Source organism: Diplotaxodon limnothrissa, linkage group LG18 (genome assembly GCF_057381915.1).
Source record: "Diplotaxodon limnothrissa isolate DT_005_m linkage group LG18, D_limnothrissa_male_GT1.1, whole genome shotgun sequence".
Taxonomy (NCBI): Eukaryota; Metazoa; Chordata; class Actinopteri; order Cichliformes; family Cichlidae; genus Diplotaxodon; species Diplotaxodon limnothrissa.
Genome location: NC_140613.1, coordinates 4,730,271 through 4,754,317, shown reverse-complemented (window position 1 = coordinate 4,754,317; position 24,047 = coordinate 4,730,271). Strand labels below are relative to the sequence as shown.

Sequence of the window (24,047 nt, the reverse complement as noted above, 5' to 3'; positions counted from 1 at the left end):
ATACCTAGAGAGAGGTATACCATAGATGAAAAATATATACTGATAGCTAAGAAAAGGATAACTGTGAAATGGAAACAAACAAACTCACCATCCATAACTCAATGGAAACAGAGACTGAAAAGAGTTCATACAATGGAAAGAATGACAGCAAGCCTGCAACTGAAGGTGGAGATCTAAGATAAGATAACCTTATCTTAGATCTCTGAAGGTGGAGATCTTCCACCAGGGATGGATGTGTGGCCAGATACTTGGGTGAATGAACACGAACTTTGGAACATTGTAATATAAAGCTATAAATCTCCCCTACGACATATCATTATATTAATCGTGGTCTGTTTTTTTCCCCTCTCTCTCTTAAATGGTCTTATGTCAGAAAATGTTAATATGTTGCTTGTTTGTTTGGTTATTGCCACAAAAATTACTAAATAAAAAGTCCCCCCCAAAAAAAAAAAATTAGTTTGATCTTATTTAATGAATAAAACATACATTAAATTAAACAAAGGTTGAGCTGTATTTATGGGTGCAGCATGCTAGCAATGCTTGCTTAGCAACAAAAAACAAACTAAAATTTAACCTAATCTAAACCCAAACTGAGATAAAAATAAAACATTTCAAGACTTTGAACTTGGAAAACTAAACTAAAAATAGGGGGTAAATCTTTATTTTTAGTGATATCGCTGCTGATTTTCATAAATGTTCCCTCTGACATTTGGCCTCCATATAACAATAATAATTTAAAAGCCTAAAAGTAACTGAAACTACTAAAAACTACACTGAAAGAAGAAAATTCACTCTGGAGACTAACTGACACTAAACTGACCTTAAAAAGTCAAAATGGGATGAAAAATAAAAACTAGAAAATTCAAAACTAATAACTCTAGTAAAAGGTCACCTCCATCTTTTATCTACAGTCCATGTATTCAGTAGCATGTCTTCTTTAAAAATAAGGCTTAATCTTTATTTAATTCAATAAATGTAATTAATATATTACACACAATTAAAATAAAAGTCCCCCATTCAGAGTCTGTTCACCTTAATTAAGACTAGTAATTAGGTTTAAGAAAAAATAGAGATGAAAAAGGAATATTTTTTTTTTAATAAACAGCTGACATTACCTGAAACAAACTGATATTTTCACATTTTATTTATTCATAAGGCTAATTTATGTCTAAGTTCTTATTCTGTTGATCTCTTTAAGGTCGACGTTTGACATAAACAATTAAACAAAACCACGTAACCTTTAACATTTTAATGATTCTGTTATACAGACGGGCTTTTCTTTAAAAAAGAAAAAAAAAAAGAATAAACATCCACTGAGCTTGCAAAGCATGCATGAAGATATGTACATTTGCATTAGAACGTTTCCCCGCCCGTCACAGCAGCTTTCGAGAGCAGCGTCCCTTCTGTTCAGTGCACTAAACCCAAATCTCCGAGTGTACATGCTGCACGTTTATGGCTCGTTTTCTTTAACACACAATCCTTCACTCTCGTTTCAAAACAAACAGTATCGTTCACATCTCTATATGTTACCTTAATATTCTTTCATGCACATTTTTAAGACATTGAAGTAATCATAAACATCTCTAAGAGTTTGACTTTCTCTTTCTGCTACAGTCTGGTCTGCAGGCTCAATACTGGCTGAACAATCCTTTCTGTGGCATCCATGAGCTTATTTTCCTTTGCAGTGACTCAACCGAAGCATAAGAAAATGATCACAGAATTATAAGTAAACATTATGCTGGAAATAAGACATTAACACTCTGTTTTTAAATTGAAAGTGTAAATATATATTTTTTTAAGTTTTAAAATGAATGTAATGTTTTGAATTATGGATGGATACTGATAAGGATGTAATGATTTATTTCTGATAAATCTCTTGTAAGGTCTCGAGTTCCTTAAAGGTGGAGAAACAAAACTCATACAGTAACCAGAGTTCATGACACTGAAACTTTTAAGTCGCACTTTCCCGGTCGCGGTGTACGTGCAGAAGGCTGATATCAGAACGTGAGCTGCATTTGTGGATATGAACAAATACAAACTAAAATGGCTGAAGGTGTAAGGCAGAAGTTTCCCCCTCAGTAGCACAACGCTGGAGGACCCAAAAGTCCCTCCATGTTCAGGATCGGAGATCCTGTGGAGAAAAAAACAGCACATCAGACTAATACTGTGGATACGAATCCTGACTGACGTCTGTCTTTACGTATTCTTACCCTTTTAAGTCACTTGTGTAATGAGCCCTTTTTCAGGTTCGTGTTTATCATCCAGCTCCTCGTCAGAGTCTGAACACGAAAGGGAAATCGGTCAGCGTTTTTATAGAAACACCACAGAAAATGTAGGACGATAAAAGAGCGGTGGCGCCAGGATTTTAACTGCCAACCTTCAGATCAGAAGACGACCCCTCTGAACCCGGACGGCTCAGGTATTCATGCCAACTAAATGTATTATCCTTAAAGACATTAATGGCATCTACAACTGCTTAATAGCAGATGATGCCCTTCGCTCTTATTTTGAAAATTCAGCCACTGATAACCAGCCTGACAATTCCCATCTTGTCAGGTTTCATCATTTTTAAATTTTCTTGTTCATTGACCTGTGTGAAACAACTGAGGCGCGCTTGTCTTAATCGTCTGCAGGAGGCTGCAGGTTCAAAGCAGCTGCAGGAGGCTGGTGTGAGAATAAACCTTCACTTTTAATTCTTCACATTTTACAGAAACGGGAATTATTTTTGTATTTTGTGTTATCGACTGCAGCTCTGCTTCTGCTCTGGAGAGTGTCTGTGTCTGCAAAGGATGGGCCCACCCATTGTATGGAAGGCTCACTGCAGAGGCAGCTGAGTAATTGAATTATTTTCTAAGCAATAAGATGTCTGCAGATGACAAAGCTCCTTTCACTGTGCAGTGAAACAAATACTGAAGGAGCTACGCCACTCATTTCTGGGTGTGAAGTGCAAAGCTGGAAATCTAAAAACTCTAATAATAATAATAATAATAATGATGACAATAAAATGAACTGTATATCTTCATATTTTGTGTCTGTACGCTCATTTAAATGGGAATGAAGAGTCAGAATCATCAGACTGAGCAGTCTGAAAGAGCGACAGCTGAAGCGAGCGTGTCGGGTGTGTTTGGGTTTGTCTGATGTCAGTGGGAGGAAACAGACCTGCCAAAGACTCTGGCGGAGAGTAGAACTGCCCATCAGATAAAGGACCTGGACCCAGGAGAGGAGCCCTACTTGTATCTATGATGGACTGATGTCCTGAAACACAGAAGGATGAAGGAAGCAGGAATAACTGCATCAGCAGGACATCAATGAGGTTAGAATAACATAACAGTGGTGAAATAACTTTCATTTATCAGGTGAGTAAAGATTTTGTTCATGGCATATAATTATTAATAATTACCTGAGAAATAGCAACAGGAAGCTGATGCATTACACTTTTTACTCTAACATTATAATAAATAATTATAATATTAACTTCTTATCCCATGATCTTTTATTTTAAATAAAACAACTGAATAAAATTACTCAGTATGTAGCTTTGAATGTTCACCAGCAGGTGGCAGTGTTTCACCAGAGCGCCTGCTGCTGTTCTTTATCGTTTTCTTGTTTCTTTTTCATTCTCCACTCAGAGGCTCTTGAGTCATAGTACTTGTTTTTTCACATTCTTTTGCTAACTTAAAGGAAGGTTTTAAAAGGAGCCTGTAAGGTAAACGATCTGTTGACAGAGATCACAGCAGTGACAGCAGCAGTACTGCAACAGTAATGAAGGCGCCTTTTTTATTATTAGCTCAATTGAGACTCACTGTTTTCGTCTTCGATCTCCTGAGGCAGGACCTTGAAGTCGAGCAGCCACGTTTCTATCCAGGCCAGAACGAAGGAGATGATGGGCAGCAGGTACCCAAAGGCCCCCTGACTCAGCAGCTACACAAGAAACACACACGTCCCAATATGAATATGTAATTCTACACAAAGCATACAAAATCTGACCATTTAAAATTTAGAAGGTGCAAAAACAAATATTTATTATTGTTAAACAGCAGCAATTACAGGTTTTCCTGTACAGGGAGTTTGCTTCACTTCCTTAAATCCTCATACATGTTTGCATCGCCATCGAGGAATATGGAGCAAAGACTGCAGAAGAAAATTAACTCCAACAACAAACTGTCCTCTAAGAGGTTTTTGTGTGTGGACATTGACACCAATACTAAAATAAATAAAGATATTATTAGAAGTAAAAAACTAAAGTCAGTGCAACATTTTTGTTACAAATAATGAAAATATTAGATGTTGTCAGGTTTCTTAGATCAAAGCTTTAAGTACCACCCTGTTTTCTGAGGTGTGTGTGTGTGTGTGTGTGTGTGTGTGTGTGTGTGTGTGTGTGTGTGTGTGTGTGTGTGTGTGTATACACCCACGAGTGCAGACAGTTAGGAATTGTAAAGCTTCTTCTTACCTTCGACAAAATGACTTTAGCAATCAGGAAAGCACAGCTGACTGCAGTGGTGATCTGCACAAAGACAGAAAACATCAGAAATGCTCATGCTGTTATTTTTGCTAATATTTTAAACAGAACCACTTTTACCTGAAAACATCCTCATGTTAATGGTCTTTAACTCTCTAAATATACTGAATATAATGAAGTGAAATGGAAAATCACAGAATCAGCCTGTAACAAACACTGATGCCCCCTGATGACATATTTAATGCACAGAAACAAGAATTAGTGCATCCACTTCACTGTGCACCCAACAATGTGAGCTCTTGCTGGGCAGCGCCCTCTGCTGGCGCAATTACAGAAGCACTGTTGTGGCATACAGCCTTAAAACCTACCGCGATGGCCCACCAGTGACGAAGCTTGCAGACAGCGTAGGCCAGGATGAGGACGGCAAACCTGAAAACTGCCAGCAGCTGAGGGAGGGGAGGAAGGTGAAGGTGGCACAGAAGGAGGAGGGAAACAAAAAGGAAGGAAAAAATAGTGAAAAAACCCCCCACATAAAATAAACGATATAAAGTTGATCATTTAAAGCAAAAGAAAGAACCTTACAAAGATGTCGAAGAAGGAGGCGTGGTAGTCGTAGTGCAGGACTTCTTGTTCCAGCCGATTCTGAATGCCGCCGTTCACCTGACAAACACAAACAGCTCATCATGACAAATACTCTGAATGTTAAAGTTAACCCTGACACAACTGAGGCTAAAATGACCTGAGTGAGGCAGTTATATTCTTTGTTACTAGAGGAATATTTTATGTAAGTTTATTCCATCTAAAATAACAATCATAAGTTTTAATACAACACAAAAACATGAGAAGTTGTAAGATTCAAATAAACATTTGGGGTTAGGGCTGTGCGATGACCCAAATCTCATATCCTCATGTAAGACATTTCTCATCCTGATAACGATGTACATGACAAAAAAGGGCTTTTTATGTAAACTCTGTGAACCCGACTTGTGTGAAGTGTTTTCAGCTGGGTGTCGTGTTCCTGGAGCCGAGTGTTTTGACTGGTGCATGAAACTATATGTAACGGCCACCATGTTCTTTGTATTTATTACGTGCTGCGAGGAAAAGCCTGTTCTAACGTTTGAGTCTAAGGTTTATTTTGAGCACCTGACGGCTTTTTTGCTTCTCATCTGTAAACTCTGTCAACAACCTTTCACATGATTCTTGCGTAGGTGGTAGAAGAGGTTTGTCGTGTTTGAGTCTGTGGTGGGAACCGGTTTGCGGCATAATTTGCATAGTAGAGTTTTCTGGTGTGTGTCAGACTTTTCATAACCAAATCAAGTCCATGCTACAGGGGCCGGCCCTCATTAGGAATAAGGTCCTCGTTTTGTTTCGACTAGTCTTTCTGTTTGGAGCTACCTGGTTCTGCCTCATATTCACTGGCCATGCTGGTATTCTCTGCGCCCCGATGGAAAAACGTTGCTGTAAACAGCTTATTTTGGAAACCACGAAACAAACGATAGCGTACAATTTGAAACGATAGTTTTTTCATTTCGTCATCAATATATTTCATCATATCGCACAGCGCTATCTTGGGTCATAAAGGACCTCGCTCGGTGACTTCCTCTTGATTTTATGCCTTAAACTGAGAGCTGGCTTGACAACATCAGCAGTGCATCAGTTCTCTAGAACCAACAGGAAATCTGAGGGTGTTGGTGCTATATTTAAAGTCTCACTTCAATAAAACAGCACTCATATCTGCATGTATTAAAAAAAGGACATGAAAAATGCAGCGGCACACAGTTTGCAGACCTCAGCTTCACCTTTGCTTTTGATGACCTCAACAGATTTTTACTTTCTGCTCCGCTTCCAAAAATGAAACGCAACTGCATCATTTTCACTCACTGAAACAATCCTGCTCTCATTTACAGCTTTCACCATTTTAGACTATTTGCAGATCTCCTTTGATGCCTTTTTTTTTTTTTTTTAAATAATGGGCTCTCCCTCGCTCAATAACACATTTTGCACAATGAGTCACCGCAAGATGCATGAAGTTAACCACAGGATGCAGAGGTTAAGCTTACAGATCTGCAGCACTCGCATCATTTCCTAAGCACAGCAGCTGAAAATCTTCCACCCCCACCGGCAATGGATGGAAATCATCCGTGAGGCAGAGGAGGACGAGATAGATCAAGAAGAGTAACTTACAGGAACTATAAATAAAGGAAATGTTATTCTTGTTTGAGAAATATCTGAAAGAAAGACAAAGAGTCTCACACTTCAAGTTTCTTATTTCATGTATAAATCCAGAACAGCTGCTCAAATTTCACCTAAAACTCGTGTTCCTGGTTTTGTTCTTCCTCGTCTTCCTCTCAGATTGTTTCCATCCATCGCTGGTGTTGGTACACTCTGATCTGAATTAGCTAACAATATGTATAACTGGAAAATCACTGTGCTGCAGTTGTGTCTGTGAATCTTTGCCGTGAACTGATGTTTCTGTGCATCACTCTGAGAAGCAGTGCGAGTCTGTCATTTTTGCAAAATTAAGAAACAGCAACATGAGGTTAGAAAGATAACGTTTAAAGATATTGTGGTTTTAAGCACTGATAAAATGGTTTAAATGTGTTTGTGAGGTTCTGCAAATATACTTCGAGTAAGGTTGTTTAGCAACTGTGAGAAGCTACAACTCAGACGAAGTCGTGAGTTTTAACATTAAATTCACACAAAAAAAGACTTTTGCTTCATTTACAGTTAAAGCTAAAAGCTGTCAGCATTAGCTTGTACAGACCTAACAGTGAATAATGTGCTGTCACCTAAACAACAAAATTCAAAACTGAGCTCAATCAAATGTGAAAAATTACCACAGAAATACTGCGTGGGTGAAAAATGAACTTCCTTTTGTTTCAAATGTCTCTGAAATGAATCTCTCACACAGTTTCAGATTAGCTCAGTGTGGCTAAGGTTAGCACTGCCAGAGTAAAGCAGCCGATAACCGTTTGACCCGAGAGATGCAAAACCACACTCCATGGTTTGGATCTCTCGGGTCAAACGGTTATTGGCTGCTTTACTCTGGCAATCTACTCACACAGCTGCTCTTTTTCTAGATCAAAGTGATAAAGAAATGCGATCTCTCAATCCCCGCTACAACATCTTAGACTCAACAGCTAAAAACCTTTGTATGTTGGTAAATATGAATTGAAATATGAAATAATTCACTTTACCGACTAAAGAGTGCAGCTAGTTGCACACAAAGCTGGGATCAAGATTTCCCTTCATTACTTCTTATACTGGTCTTCGTCACTGTGCTATAGGGCTGCCACAAACGATTATTTTGATAGTCGACTAGTCACTGATTATTTATGCGATTAGTCGACTAATCAGATCATCATCATCATCCAAAATAAACAAAAAGTCCTTCAAAAATAAAATGCAGCAACCATCACTGGACATAAAACTACAGCTTATTGCACCAGCAGCATCTGCTCTTATATAACTATCATTAGCTTACAGCTTTAAGCTTTTAAGGTGCTAACTAAAAATAAAGACAAGATGATAGTTTATTCAATTTTAATGAAATTTGCAGATTGTTTCGGTAAAGTTTAATAAACTCCTTGCTATCTAAAATATAACAGGACACCGGAGTATATTCTCCAGCATCTCACACTTCTGATAATCAGCTGTCTGCTTGACGTTTATTCAGCTGTGTAAAAACTATAACTTTAATCTCAGCCAAACCGATTTACTCAGGAACAAATAAAATACAAAAAAAAAAAAAAAAAAGCCAAACAACATTTTTAATTTATCTAAGTGACTCATATATATTTAACCTGAGTCGCGAAAGACGGCGGTGGGTTTGAAAACAATTTGCCGGGAGTCCGGTGTTCTCACGGCGCTAGTGACCTAGCCCCCGGCTAGCTATCGAGCTAGTGGGTAACAGACGTCTCCGAAAACGTCGGAGCGCTTTTGAAAATATGTGGTGTCCTGATAAACTGAGCCGATATTTGAGGTTTACACAGCTACATTCTCGCCTGAAAATATGTTAAACGTTTATTTTGTGACCCAGAAAGAATAATAAGAGTAATATTAAAACTAACTAGCTACCGCCATTGTTGGAAACTAAGCTGGGCCGCGCTATGAATTCTGGGACACAGCTGCTTCTTCTTCTTCGGGGTTTAACGGCAGCTGGCATCCTTGTACATGCTGTGCTGCCATCTTCTGTTTCAGTCCGTTATTACACTCTTAAATCCTGCTATTATTCCTGCGTCTTTTGCGATCTTACAAAGCTTCAAACGACACGTCGACTATTAAATCAGTCGTCGACGATTTTGATAGTCGACGTAATCGTGACTAGTCGACAAATCGTGGCAGCCCTACTGTGCTATAATTAATATTTCGATTTATATGAGATGATAATGTACATTTTTATTATCATCCTAAATAGATGTTTGAAAAACTAGGTACATTAAATGAGACTGGAGGATTTCAGCTTTTTGTGTTAGAGGGCTGTGAACTCGACTCCCCTCTGTGATAAACACAGAAGCAAACTAAATGAAAGAGCAGGAACTTGGACTGAAAACACAAAGTACAGGTCTTGCTCGCTAGTTTACTCAGTTTCGTGATCAGCTGCAGTGGCATCATCGGTATGAGTGGAATGAATTGTTAGACAGAAAGTGCCACACTGTTGAAGTCAGTGGCTAAACTCAGCTCTGGAATTTAGCTCTCCAACAACAACACGATCTGCAACATATTCAGAAAGTCTGTATCCAGAGATTCTTTCTAGAACTTCTTTTACGGCGCTTGTACACAAAGAAGCTGCTCCTGACCATCAGAGGGAAGATTAATCAGAGGCCAGAGATTAATAATAACTAATGATTAAATGCAGAGTGGTGTATAAACACCATTGAATTCCAACTGCAGTGCTCTTATGTTGAAGGCTGATTTTTTAAATCAACAAACTGCCAGCAAAAATACAACATCGACATCCTGAGTTGTCTTTGGTTGGCTGGCAGCTCCAACTTAAATCCAGCCTACATACTAATGCACGCCTCATATTTGAGAAGAAACAATCAGGATAGAAAAATGATTGATTACCTAAATAATCCTGTGGTAACAGGATTATTTTGGAGTCCTATGATTTAATGACATAACTGCTTCATCAACATTAGGCAAGAAAAAAGAAGCATATACTTACTATAATAATGTGTCAGTTATTGCACAACCAAGACGTCTCAGATGTGGTTTGTATAAAATAAGTTAGTATTGTAATTATGAGCATAATACTGGTATTAACATGGAGCTATTCTCCTTATTTTCTGCTACATAGAGATTTTTTGTTGTTACTGACCATTTCTGTTATTTTAGTTTGAAACATTATTAAATCAAAAACACTGTTAAAAACAAAAGATTCATATAAAACCCCCTCAACGTGATCATATGCAGCAAAAGATTTTAATTTGCACCCATTAGTAATGCTGACAGACCTATACTTAGCCTATACTTAGCAGGGTGCGTCACCTTCATCAGTGTCCAAATGTGTTTTTGAGGCAGAAATTGCAAAAAAATGTATCTTTTCATAGCAAAGGTATTAAAGGCAGTAAAGGTATGAACCCTGTCTGAATGTTGGGGTTTTCTCTCCAATACTGTTGGGTCTTTATCTCATAATTATAAAGCACCTTGAGGCCACTTTACTAATGATATATAAAAAAAACTGAACTGAATTAACACTCAGCACTTCTCCTCCAACTAGTCCCACAGCAGCTAGTCAAAACAGAGTAACGTGTTCAGTGCTACAGCTGAGAGGAAGGAAGGAAACTTCTTCACAAAAAAATAAAAAAGTCATCAAACTGTTGAGTAAAAACTGCTCAGGATTAAAGTCATGGATGATGAAACGTTCTCCATTTTGAAAGTGAGCAGGTTTGCAGTGCATTTGCAGGGTGTTCTTCCAGTTACACAAAAGAGAACAAGTCCGTCTCTCGTGGACAGTTATTTTAGTGCCCGAGGTCAAATGGAGCATTCTGGGAATGTGTCCCGCAGTCAAATCACTTCCTCAATCAGCTGCATGACCTCGATCCACTCGTCCAGCATGCAGGCTGTCCTGCTTCTGCTCGACCTTGACACAATTCAGTTCTCCAACTGTAAAAGTTGTTTCTCGGTGCACAACTGCAGGCATTTTACAGTTCCAGAGCGATAAAACACAGTAACCTATCATGACCGAGGACGACTGACAATAATGTAACTGCTTCCTCACGATTAATGGTTAACAGACCTGTTTTTAACAAGTCAGATAAGATAAAATAGTAAAACATGTAAACAGGCAAACTGAGCAGGAACCATATTAAAATATGTGCACAAGATTAAAAAACTTTTTTTTTTCTGTAGTTCATAAACTCTGTTTGTTTGTGGTATCTAAATGCACCCTTACAGGAATGTGTTTGATAATTCTGCTGACTTTATCCATCTCTTATCGTGGTGGCATTTTAGTAACATTTTTTACTAAATGTTCCTTCTGGCTTTTTTCAGATGTGACATTTACAGAAAAAGCAACAACGCTGAGCAACATCTTCAAAAAGGAGAGCGACAGAGTCCACTCGGCTTAATTAATGATTGCTGTCATCTAAGAAGATAAACGTGTTCAGAATAAATTAAAACTCTCAGTCAAACAGTTCAGAGTCCTGGAGGACACAAACACTGCTCCAACATGCTGGACGCTTCAATACTGCAGCACGAGCCTGTAAACTCTCCATTAGTTTAAATCAGCAGACCCTGAGATCACGGTTCAAAGCAGAAAAAACAAAGATCAGCACCCTGCACATACTGCAGCATTTCAGTAACTAAAAACCAGAAAAGTTCCTGCAAGAGCTCCTCCTAAACTGCCACCATGATAAAAGAATAGAAACAAACATATGTTTTTGTTTTTATCTGGATGGGTTAACAACACTGCCGTTTTGTTAAAGACAAGAAGTTCTTTCCTTTTAAAACAAAGCATGGATGTAATTTGATAAAGTTAGTTAGCTTTCTAACACTCATCCAGATGTTAGTGGTGGGGCAGTGCTGAGAAAGCACAAATATTTTGGTTTGGTTAAAATATCCTGTAGCATTAATCTTATTGCATATTTTTTTATAGTCCATTTAAATAACTGTGGAGGAGGACAGTCTGGTGCAATCTGGCCGCTGCGTTGTATGACAGCGCACAGATCTAATCAGGTATATCAACGGGTATACCTTTTTAATCCATCTTAAAGGACGTTGCCATCTGCGACTGATTTACTTATGGACAATCCTGTGGCTCTTATTTTGAAAGTTCAGTGTCTATCTGCTCTACCTTTATTCTGTCATCACTACCAGCCGGCTCTCTGGTTATGATGCTATTCTGGGAGTTCTGTAGTTGCTTCTCCAGAGAGTCTCTCATCCAGCTGTCTGACTCCACCTAACTGGACTGAAGCCCTCAACAGAGGCCATCTGCAGAACCTGCACCATGTCAAGAACTGGCTTCTGTACCTCTATATGAAGCTCACCAAGAGCAGAACGAGGATAGCTGCCGCAAACTGATGTGTAAGACGGTGGATTTGGAGCTCAACTGGATGAGAGACTCACTGAAAAAGCAGCTGGTTTTATTACTCAATGATTTGTTGTTACAAAGATAAAAATTGTGAACAGGAAGAAGTAATGGTATTACTTCTCCCTTGTCACAAGAAGTCACCACAGCAGGTAGATGCCTTTCCTGAACCAAACCCAATGGGATAAGCGTCTCCTTCTGGGATCTTTCACCTGGTAGGCGAACCACTGTAAACCACGATACCAACTAAACCACTTGATAGTTTAGTTAAGAAAAAGTCTGTACAGATAAGGAACGTGCATTCTTCACCAGCTTTAAACCTTTGTTCACATGTAATGCTATATTCCACACTTTGCTATCAGTTGTGTACAAATCTGTGGCTACTCATGAGTTCCTCTGAACTTTCATACAACTGAGCTCAACAAACAATAACTGTCAGTCAGCAGAGGAAACTCATTTTTCCTCCAAAGTGATTTAGTGCATCAGAAATCTACGGTGTGTTTATTTTTGTTATTCAGTTCAGTTGTGCGTCAAGCTGACTGCTGTTAATCGTACCGATCAGGCACAAAAGTAAAAGCAGATAGGAATGATACTGTCAATCCAAAAGTCCACCACAAGCTGAAAGAAACAACTCTAAATGCTGTAAAAGAACAATAAATGTTTTTCCACAAAAAAGCAAAACCAAAGGCTCTGAGCCTGGCCTTTTAACGGCTTCACCTACTTTGGAGTTTAAAAACTTCAATACTAGCGTTTTATCTTTCCTGACTTTGTTTAACTTTACTTTTAAATAACCCTTTAATCTCTGGGAAATAATAAAATCATCTTCAGTTTTAGTTTTTTCTTGAGCAAAATACATAGAAGACAGCAGATGCATCCAATAAATTTCTCCCGAGTAGGCTGACCCAGTCAAAAAGGCTCACTGTCTGATGATATATCTTAATCTCGTGTGGTTTTACATTGCTGTAAAAACTTTATTACTACAGATATCTAATAAAAAAACAAAACTGCTGTCACAGCCACTACAAACACAGACTTACATTGAGTTCTATGATCCAGAGCATGGTGACGAACAAGAGGTCAAAGGTGACAAAGAGGCAGAAAGTCCTCCTCACATCCGAGATGCATTTCTTCTCTCCGATGTCGTACGCCTCCAATCTCACAGAAACGGCCGGGGAGTTGACAGACCCCATGCCTGTTCTGACAGGGATCTGTGAGTAGCTACCGCTGCTGCTGCCTCCACGTCGGCCTTCCATCGCTGGCCACCCCACCTGGGCAGGGCTGGCCCCACCTACTGGTCAATTTTAGGAAAGAATCAGAGGTGGAAGATCATTGGAGCTGGAAGCGAGGCTGGTGTTGGTGATGTGGAGTCACTGTGTGGAGGTTAAAAGCATCACTGCATCTGTAGAAAAGAAGATGAAGAAGGTAAAGAAATGGCAATCTCCTCTCAGGGAGTAAACCTCAGCGATTTTCTAAAGCATCTAAGTCTTTGTAGACATAATAAAAATTCTGACAATCGTCTGCTTTTTTTTTGAACAACATAGTAAAGCAGAATAAGCTCCATCAGGCTGTGGATTTACATTGTTGAGTTAGATTTTATAACGATTTGTTCATAATACAAAGCTTTTAGAGATCTTTGGGCTTTGCAGTGCTAAGAGTGTTTATGTTTCTGGTTTCTGAGAGCAGAGCTAAAAACAAAACAAACAAAAAAAAACAAGCACAACACAAAACCACCAAAATCTAATTCAAACCACTAATCATGCACAAAACCAACCATATATGTGCAAAGTTGTTGATGCTCTCTGTATGGTTGCCACTCAAACTCCTCACCATATCTCAAAGACTGAACCCTTCAGGAGAAACTCATTTCTGCTGCTTGCGTCTGTGATTTCTTCACTACTCAACGTTTCTGAGATCTGGAATGCAGATCGACTAGTAAATCAAAACGTTCACCTTCTGGCTCAGTTCTCCTGTCACCACCACAGTCTAGTGCAACACCTGAGGTGTCGGATGTCAACTTCAAATTGCTCTTTCTCTTATAACTGAGCTTAAATTGGACTTTTCTACTAAAAAAACCCTGTAAAAATCACTGTCACATGACCCAGAAAAAGATTTCAGTTATCATCTAACTTCAATGACTTTTGGACCTCATACCATTAAACACTGTTTACACTGTCTTTGTTTTAAGGAACTGAAACCAGTTGTGCTTTTGCTTTAACTGTCAGCTGCTCTGATACACAGAAAGAAAAAGGCAGGATGGAAACGTGATTTGTACAGTCTGGTCCCAGCAGGTTTTCTCTGGTGATGTGGTTTCACAGTCTTGTGACTTTCATGTTTTACATGAATTAGTCTTTTTGGTTCACAAAATGCATCTATTTTAGGGCTTTAGTCAGGTTTAAATGACTGTTAATTACCTGAAAAATAAATCTGTTAAAAGAACCATTCAGTCACTTTGTAATGGGACGTATCTTCAGCACAATCGTATGTGCTGTGCACCTGAAACTAATATCGTTCACCATTTGGCGCTTCCTTCTCACATGCCAGAGAGCTATTACAGTTACACCGCAGATGGTGTCTAAAACAATTTAACCCTCAACTTCCTAGCAGTTGCATCATTACATTATTTCAGCATTTGCAGTTATTCCAACTGTTTTATTAATCCTTAACATACTTTTCATTTACTTGTTCAACTTTACAAACTTTACCCAGTATTTTCCACATAAATCAGCTAGCACCAACATTAAAACCCAATTACATTTGCCACGCTGCAATGGATCCTGGTTTTTATGTGGATGTTGTTTTCACACAGACTGCCCTACTTAATTATTACAGCCAAATTACACCTCCCATATGGCAATGGCACTCCCTGACGGCTGCAGCTTCCCTTGGAAGTCTAATGCGTCAGACCGGAGCTTAATTACTCAGGAACAACAACAACAAAAAAAGATAAATCCACATATATATCCACATATATATTAGCGTCTGAGTTGCAAGGGCCAGCAGTCAAAGCAATTTTAAATTACATTTTATTTAAACATATGGGATCCCAGCACCACCCTCTCCCCAGCCACCTACTCCACCTCTTCCAAAGTGAAGGTGTGGTATCAGGGTGCTCAGCCCCGCCATGAGATGTAATGTCTCCAGCACGTCCTGGGTCTGCACCAGCTTACAAAACAAAGAAACAGATTAGAGCTGGGGACCTGTCGCTGTTCTAAATGTCTATGAGTGGTTACAATTTCCACTGCTTGAAAACTTGTTAGTTAACAGATTTGATTTAAAAATGTGTATGAGACTCCAACGTATTTACAAGTAGTAACCTCCAGGTCTGAAAAATTAATCCAGAATGGAAGTGCAAACAACTAACAGGAGCAGTTCCTCTGAAAGACACCAAGGCTGGTGCCAATTCCCGCAGTTAGAGCAACAAATACTGAGGCAGCAGTTTGAACAGGCTTGCCAAAGCTGGACACAGCGGAAGATTGAAAAGACGTTGCTGGTCTGATGACTGCTGTGACATTCAAATGGTAGGGTTAGAATTTGGTGTAAACGACATAAAAGAATGAACATCTTGCCTTGTATTAACATTTCAAGTTGCTCATAGCGGTGTGAGAGTGTGGAGAATATTTTCTAGGCATACTTTGAGCCAATTAGTACCAGCTTAGCATTGTTTAACCACCACAGCCCAGCTAATGCCGACCATGTCTATCACTTTATAACCACACTGTACCCATCTTTTGATGGCTGCTTCCAGCTCAAATCATCTCAAACTGGTTTCTTGAACATGAAGATGAGTTCACTGTACTCCAATAGAGCATCTTTGGGATGAGGTGGAACGGCAGATTCAAGTCAACAATTAATGAACATGACTTCATGACGCAGTTCTGTCAGCAACAGGGGTCATACCTGCTATAAACAAGGTGTACCTAACAAAGTGACCAGTAATTGCATATATGCTGTTATGATGGATGTTTATAATAAATATTAACTGAGAGAGAAAAGATACACCAAAGCTACTCTAGGGTAATAACAAAACGAGGGAAATTAACAAACTACATCTAACTGTTTTGGATTCAGAACAAATATTTTCAGCCTTTTATGAGGATTAAAATTTAATTATGGATTTATTTTGGCAGCTTGAACTAGTTAAAGAAGATGCTGCCTATCCTGACATTTACATGAAAAGTCAAAACTACTATTTAAGCACAATGACGACAGACTCCAGGCAGACAATCCTGTAAAACATGGAAATATGAAGCATCTCTGATGGCTCAACACAGTAAGAAGAAGGGATGGAAATGATGTATAACTAGGGTGAGTTATAACAATGACAAACCCTGGTTTACTCCTAAACTCAAAAAGCTGTGGCTGGAAAAGAGAAAGGCGTTCAGAAGCGGAGACAGGGACTGCTACAGAGAGGCCAAGTACAGGTTCACTAAAGAAGTGGACATTGCTAAACATCAGCACTCTGAGAAGATGCAGCAGCAGATCTCAGAGAATGACTCGGCCTCTGTGTGGAAAGGTTTTAGGAATATCACCAACTACAAGCCTAAAACCCCCCACTCCACTGATGACTTGCTCTTGGCCAACACCCTTAACGACTTTTACTGCCGTTTTGACGAGCCATCAGGCAGCCTTCACACCTCCAACGGCCCCAACAATAGAGGCACTTTGGACACTCATTCCCCCACCTCTCCCCCCTCCATAGAGCCATCACCACCTTCAAACTGTTCACCTACAACACCCCCCTCCTCACCCCACACAAAAGAGGATTTCACACCACCTCCTCCCACCACAACTCTTCATATTCATGAAGCAGATGTGAGGAAGCAGTTTAAGAGTCTGAATGCTCGAAAAGCTCCCGGCCCAGACGGTGTGTCTCCTGCCACCCTCAGACACTGTGCAAACGAGCTGGCCCCAGTGTTTTCTGGCATTTTCAACTCCTCACTGCAGGCATGTCATGTGCCTGCCTGCTTCAAGTCCTCCACCATAATCCCTGTCCCCAAGAAACCAAGGATCACTGGACTAAATGACTACAGACCTGTGGCTCTGACATCTGTGGTCATGAAGTCATTTGAGCGCCTAGTTCTCTCCCATCTCAAGACCCTCACGGCCCCCCTCCTGGACCCCCTGCAGTTTGCATACAGAGCCAACAGGTCTGTAGACGACGCCATCAACATGGCCCTACACTTCATCCTGCAGCATCTGGACTCCCCAGGAACCTACGCCAGGATCCTGTTTGTGGACTTCAGCTCTGCCTTCAACACCATCCTTCCAGACCATCTCCGAGGCAAGCTTTCCCAGATGAATGTGCCTGATCCCATCTGCCGGTGGATCACTGACTTCCTGACGGACAGGAAGCAGCACGTGAGGCTGGGAAAGAATGTCTCGGACTCCCGGACCATCAGCACCGGCTCCCCTCAGGGCTGTGTTCTTTCTCCTCTGCTCTTCTCCCTGTACACCAGCTGCTGCACCTCCACCCACCAGTCTGTCAAGCTAATCAAGTTTGCAGATGACACCACCGTTATCGGACTCATCTCGGACGGGGATGAGTCTGCCTACAGGAGGGAGGTTGAACGTCTGGTGTCCTGGTGCAGCCACAACAACCTGGTGCTGAATGCCCAGAAGACAGTGGAGATTATTGTGGACTTCAGGAAGCACACAGCTCCACTCCCCCCCATCATCCTGTCTGACACCCCCATCACCTCTGTGGACTCGTTCCGCTTCCTGGGTACCACCATCACCCAGGACCTGAAGTGGGAGCCCACCATCACTTCCGTCATTAAGAAAGCCCAGCAGAGGATGTACTTCCTGAGGCAGCTGAAGAAATTCAACCTGCCAACACGGACGATGATGCAATCCTACACTGCAATCATTGAGTCCATCCTCACCTCCTCCATCACCGTGTGGTACGCTGGAGCCTCTATCAGGGACAAACAGAGACTGCAGCGTGTTGTGCGCTCTGCTGAGAAGGTGATTGGCTGCAGACTCCCATCTCTGCAGGACCTGTACACCTCCAGGACACTGCGGCGTGCAGCTCGGATCTCAGCTGACCCTTCTCACCCTGGACACAGTCTGTTTGACCTGCTCCCCTCAGGCAGGAGGCTCCGGTCCATTCGCACCAGAACCTCTCGCCATAAGAACAGTTTCTTCCCCTCTGCTGTCGGACACATGAACAATAACCGTATGACTGTTCCCACCACTAACACATGACCCTACGCTGTGTTCACTGCATCATTCCATGTTTGGCACTGATCACCACCTGCACTCATGTATATATCTATCCACTTAGCACTTTTAATTCTTATTCTTATTTTTATATTTTTATGACAGTATGTTTGCACTGAAGCACCGCAGCAATTTCCTAATGTTGTAAACCTGCTCAACATTTGGCAATAAAACCCTTTCTGATTCTGATTCTGATTCTGATTGAATACTCAGGGGCGGAGCGTGGGGGTGGCTTACTGGGCTTAAGCCCGGGTTGTTTTGTCAGAAGCCCGGGGTCTTTTGGAGTGTAATTTTTTCATAGTTAGATGCCTGGCTGACAACTGTATAAAACAAAAAGTACACACAATATTCGAAGCACATAGTGCACACTGTGGGAATTTACGACTGTGCGTGAATCCCCCCTGATATTGGTATGATCCGAGCTCAGACACTAAACGACTGAGCGAGAGGGCGGGGCAGCTGCTGCCTGTGTGCGCTGTTGGAGAAACGGAGCCAGCCATACTAAGGAGAGCTTAAGTTTGACCAGGTACCAAAGCAAATCATTCGTACTGTACAAATAATGTAAATATGACGGTGAATCACGAAAGATTGATATCAAACTGATCACTTGACCAATATTACGTTACTTGCTCTTCAAGTGAATCAACAAATGGCGAAATGAAAAGCCGAACAAATGCTATTTTTTTTAGAGAGTCTTAGCTTACGTGTGTTTATTTCATATTTTCAGTTCTTACCCTCCCCGACTAAATCGGTTTCAGTTATGTACTGAAATATAAGAATGGACATTAGAGGGTTCTTTCAAAGAAAAAACTCAGGTAAATGTTATCTTATATATTATGCTTTGTATGTTGTTCAGTATATTTCTATACAAAACAAGAGGGATTTCAATACACAGCATTATATCCACAGTTTAAACCAGATATTTACATACACTTTATGGAAAATACAAGAACATTTTTTTACTGTACAACATCAATTTAGAGTAAACTTGTTTGGGATAAATATTGAAACATCTTTTGAATTAGTTAAATGTCAGAATAAAGAGAGACAGAGCTGTCTATTTTTATCACTTTCATCAAATTTAGGAGTACATGTACACTAAGTTTATTGTTAATTAATAAGAAAACTCCAGACGATTCCATTCTGAGCTGAAGAAGCTTCTGATAGGTTCGTAGAGTCCATGTGAGTAAATTGGTGGCACAGCTGTGGATGCATATAAGGCAAAACACAGAGCCTGTTTCTGTGACATGGGAACATCAAGAGATGTCAACCAAAACACCAGGAAAAGAACTGTGGAGCTCCATAAGTGTGGCTCAAGTTTGAATACAATTTGGTGCCATTTAAAATTAAGAAATACAGATAGTTTCTCTCTTTACTCTTAAAGTTAACAAATATGTTTTTATATTTATCAATCTAAAAAAATAAACATTTAGTCTGATTTGATGTTACAATTTAAAAAAGTGTTTTTATCTGAAGAGTACATAAATATCTGGTTTCAACTGTATATTTGATGATTGTCAGCACAGAGAGGGAGAGAGAGGTGAATGAGGACAGAACAGAGATGAACAAGAGCAGGTGAGACACATGTGTTAGTCAAATGGCTGTTTACCAAAAGTATCACCGTATCACAGGTCCTCATGTATCTTGTACCTAGTGTTTCTTTTTAGGTTTGTTATTTTTCAAATTCTATATTAAGTTATGCAGGCTTGTTTGCACAACAAGGCTAAATAGTGGACTTTGGTAGAATTAAAAAATAAGTGTAGTGAAGGTCTATGATGATTTTTAGTGCTACTATCATCTAGTTCTGATTCTGGTTCTGTCTTGGTTAAGTCCTCAGTAGTCCTGATTTTGAACTGTTGTAGTCCTGTTTTAATTCTGGATCAGTTCTGGGTCTGGTTGAATTGGGGTTTAGTCCCTGTGTCTTGATACAGCCCCGACTTTGTTCTGCCTTGCTGCTTAATTTTAAAAAAAACTAGTTTAAGGTGTCCTGTATATGTGATATATTTTTTTCCTATATGAAGTCATTCTTTTTTTAACAAAACTCAAAACAGAGCCTATTAATCTTTCAGTCATTTCTAAAATAATAATCCCACATGCATACTACCCTTTAGGTCTAAGCCCCGGGTGTTTCAAATATCTGGCTCCGCCTCTGACTGGAATCAGTGTTTTAAGCTGTGATGTAATAAACTAGTGCTGGGAAAATGAAAAAGAAAGAAGACAAATGTTTCCCTTTTGTGTTTTCCCGATTATGTGTCCGATATTTAAAAAACAAAAACTATCTATCATGTACAAACTCTTAACAGGAATAAACCTGAAACCAATTGTTCTGCTGGGGAAGTTTTGTAAGCGGTACGAAGTTTAAAAACCACCATTCACCTGAGGAAGGCTCCCAGGAGCTCAGGTCTGACTGGTTTCAGTGACCAGAAACTGGAATGTACGGTGAGCAAACTGTGTTAAAATGCAGTGACTGATAAAAGACGGATGAGCACCATCACCATCACAATTAGTTGATCAATATTCTCAATAATATAACAAAAGGCTTTCTTACAGACTGTATTATAATACAAATACAAACCACACATGGATTATTGCATGGTCCTGAAGCCAGCAGCGCCCTTGGTCATGAGATTGGTTTTAAATGTTTGCTGTATTATTGTTTTTAAATCATTGGAGTATACAGATTTTAAAAGTGTTTTATGATTACAATAGTTCGTAAAGTAGCAGAAGTATTCACACATCACAGTGACGGAGGTTAAAGGTTAATTATCAACCTTCTGTGGAGGAAATAAGGTGCTTGTTGTGCATTGCGTTCAACATTTTCCTAATGTACCTTCAAACAGCTAATACCGCTTGAGCATTCCTGTCTGTGCCTAATGTCGAGTCATAGTCATGTAGTTTCTCTTTTCAAGTTCTTCTTGATGAAAATCACACTTTAACCTTTGACTTTCATAAATGATGTGACAGACTTAACACCATGTTAAGTCTATTTGGCAAATTCTGATCAATTATGAAGGATTATCCAGAATATTCTGACCGGCTACCTTTGATAACGCGGAAACAGAACTCTTGAGTTGTGGTATCAGGGTGCTCAGCCCACAGATATTGAACTTCACATACCCCATCTGCCTCCATTTGGGACTGCAATGGCCTTAAAAGCCCTACACATATCTTCCCTACTTAAGTGCAGCCTTTTTTCTAATGGAATTACAATATCGGCATCTGGTCTCTGATTTCTCATCAATTGTGTGGGCGTCCTTTAGAGGACATTTCATCGGAATAAAGGCAAATACGGTGGTGCCTTTATCTGCAGAAATATGTGGCCTGTAGCCAGTGGGTGGGGCACCACATGCTCGCTCTCACTGTTAGATTGGATAGAAAAGTCTGCAGCAGGACAAGCGAATATTAATGACGTTTCTGAGTGTTTCGATTCCATCAAGAACAAAAACAAATCTTAGCTAACCAACACTCACTGGGTTTTAGTGGATTACTATATTTCACAGAAATATTACAGAAACAGTTTCTTTGGTACAATAATCCAGCTGTGCAGAAATCAGGGAGTCGGGAAGAAGCAGCTCATTAAATTCTGTGCTTGTTTAAGACTGAAGCACATATTATATCATCATAATACCAGAGCTGAACTGGATGACTCATTCCTCATTAAATTACTTCAGATGTTATTTAAAAAATATATATATATTTTATGGAAGTAAAGCTGCTTGTGCTGCCACCTAAACCAATCATAACGTGGCCTCAAATGTTAAAGTAACCTTATGAGCAGGAACTGATATAAGAGACTATCAGTTATGGAGACAAAGATAAAGGCAAAAAAAAACCTGTATTAAATTAAATAAGCAAACTGATATGAATGAACCTTACATTTAGATAATACAAATCATCAGCAAGAATAATAAAAAACAAGCAAAAACAAATAATAAAACAAACCTCAGCTAACGTGGAAGCTACACTGCAAGGTGGTCTGTTTAATAAATAAAATGTGACAGGTCACATACAGGACCATTAACATCTCTGTAAACAGAACTCAGCTCCCACAAAGCTCCAAATGAAGAAAAACTGCATCTGCATGCAGAGAACTGTTTGTGGAGACATCCAGCATATCGACGCACAGTGAGTGAATGATGAAGAACAAACCATAGCGAGGGGCAGGGCTACTACACTGCATTGTGTCCATCAGGTAAAAAAAGAAAAGAAATCTGTTGGCTAATCTACACCATATCAATAACAGCTTCCTTAAGGTTTTAAAATGCACTGCAGCTGCATTTTAAAACATATCTACAAGCACTCTAAACTTAGCAGTGCACATATGTTTCATGTTTACACTCAACAGAGAGACACATCGTTGATTAGATCATCCTCATATTTCCTCAGATAAAAATTACGCTTCCTTGCAGCCTGTTGAAAGATATTATACTACTGTGGTTCCTTGATGAACTTTTGACCGGTTTGTGTTCTCAGATTATCAAATCACCATCAGCATCATCCCAATCATCTCTGGAGCAGGTTAGCTAAACTAAAGTACCCAGTGTTTTGATTTTGGGGGGGGGGGGGGGGGGGTCACAGGGACTTGTCCACTTGTAATGCCAAAGAAACACACAGGTATGAGTACAGAGGTACTATGAAGGTAGCTCACTTCTTACTGGAGTATATCACCATAGTGACTTAAACTGTAGAGCAAACCTGCTTCAGAGCAGGTTGTGTTTGAGATTACGGATCAACAAGTATGAAATCACCACTTAGCTACCAATCAGTTCTCTGGAAAACTGCTTTACAACAAGTACCTGAAAGATCCCTTTGGACTGCTGTGCCATGGATAGTGGGAGGATCTTTCCATTGATGAGCATCAGCAGTCTAATCAGTTTAGATTCTTAAATTCAACTTCGTTCTTTGACTTTTCCCATTTGTCTGCAGAACAATTTCACAACATTTTGAATTCCTCTATAAACATTAATCTCGTTTTTTCTTTTGTCCGCAACGCTTGTCCCTAGCATGTCCTCGTCCATGACAGCATTTAATCTTATCTGAGCAATTCCTCTTGGTCTCCTGTGTCACTGCTCATCATTCGACATGCTTTTCCCAGTATATCCATGGCCATTTTTGTATTTATGCTTGTATTTTCTCCCAGACTGGTAAACATCAACAGAGCTCAGCAAAAGAACTTTTAGTTCCTATTTGAACTTTATTAATACAAGTGTTTAACCTTTTCATGTTTATAGTTTTATCTTTCTTTGTAAAGTCAGCTGTTCTGCTGCTCTGTATGTGATTGGTCAGATGCCCCCAACGCCACCCCTTTCATGTAAACAGGCTAGTAGCTAAAATGGGAAACCCTGGTTTACCTTATAGAGTTGATAACTAGCGTCATATGATCACTTAGCCTGATTGACAATGTTGGGATAAGTTAATCAAGATAACAGAAAGATTTCTTGAGTATGATGAACAATGAATTTAACTCCTAAATGTGACTTCCTAACACAGAATGTGATGACATCATACGCTTTGTACTTTGATGTGTGGTGATTGGAAGTGTCTGTGTGGTGCAGCCTGGACAGACCAGACCAGCTGCACCACACAGACACTTCAAACCTCACCCGAGGACAAAAAGCACAAGAACAACAACAAAAAAAGAAAGAAAACAAACCTTAGAAACATGCAGGGTTACAGGAGAAGCCAGTCGTGCAGAGGTGAGCCTGTGCGAGTCTGAATTTAACTCCTATTTATGACTTCCTACCAAAGAATGATGATGGGAGAATTTCGATTTATTTATTAACAGATTTATTACGCATTAGTTTTATGGGTCTGTTCCACTTAAGGTCAGATTGGTGT

At 39.8% G+C, this 24,047-nt stretch overlaps 1 protein-coding gene across 2 annotated transcripts in view; it reads right to left on the bottom strand.

Moving 5' to 3' along the window:
• The window catches only part of stard3nl (STARD3 N-terminal like), a 62,563-nt gene that overhangs the window by 37,932 nt on the left and 584 nt on the right, over window positions 1–24,047 (bottom strand). The window contains exons 2-9 of one of the 2 annotated variants that reach the window (XM_085377829.1): window positions 13,028–13,389; window positions 5,042–5,119; window positions 4,828–4,905; window positions 4,451–4,504; window positions 3,804–3,921; window positions 3,160–3,255; window positions 2,211–2,279; window positions 1,180–2,131 (exon numbers count right to left, since the gene is read on the bottom strand). In XM_085377829.1, coding sequence (XP_085233955.1) covers window positions 2,215–2,279; window positions 3,160–3,255; window positions 3,804–3,921; window positions 4,451–4,504; window positions 4,828–4,905; window positions 5,042–5,119; window positions 13,028–13,243 — 705 coding nt within the window. In that variant the 5' untranslated portion in view covers window positions 13,244–13,389 and the 3' untranslated portion in view covers window positions 1,180–2,131; window positions 2,211–2,214. Of the gene's footprint in view, window positions 1–1,179; window positions 2,132–2,210; window positions 2,280–3,159; window positions 3,256–3,803; window positions 3,922–4,450; window positions 4,505–4,827; window positions 4,906–5,041; window positions 5,120–13,027; window positions 13,390–24,047 lie in introns of those variants that run through there. The other variant, XM_085377830.1, reaches the window with a different exon arrangement.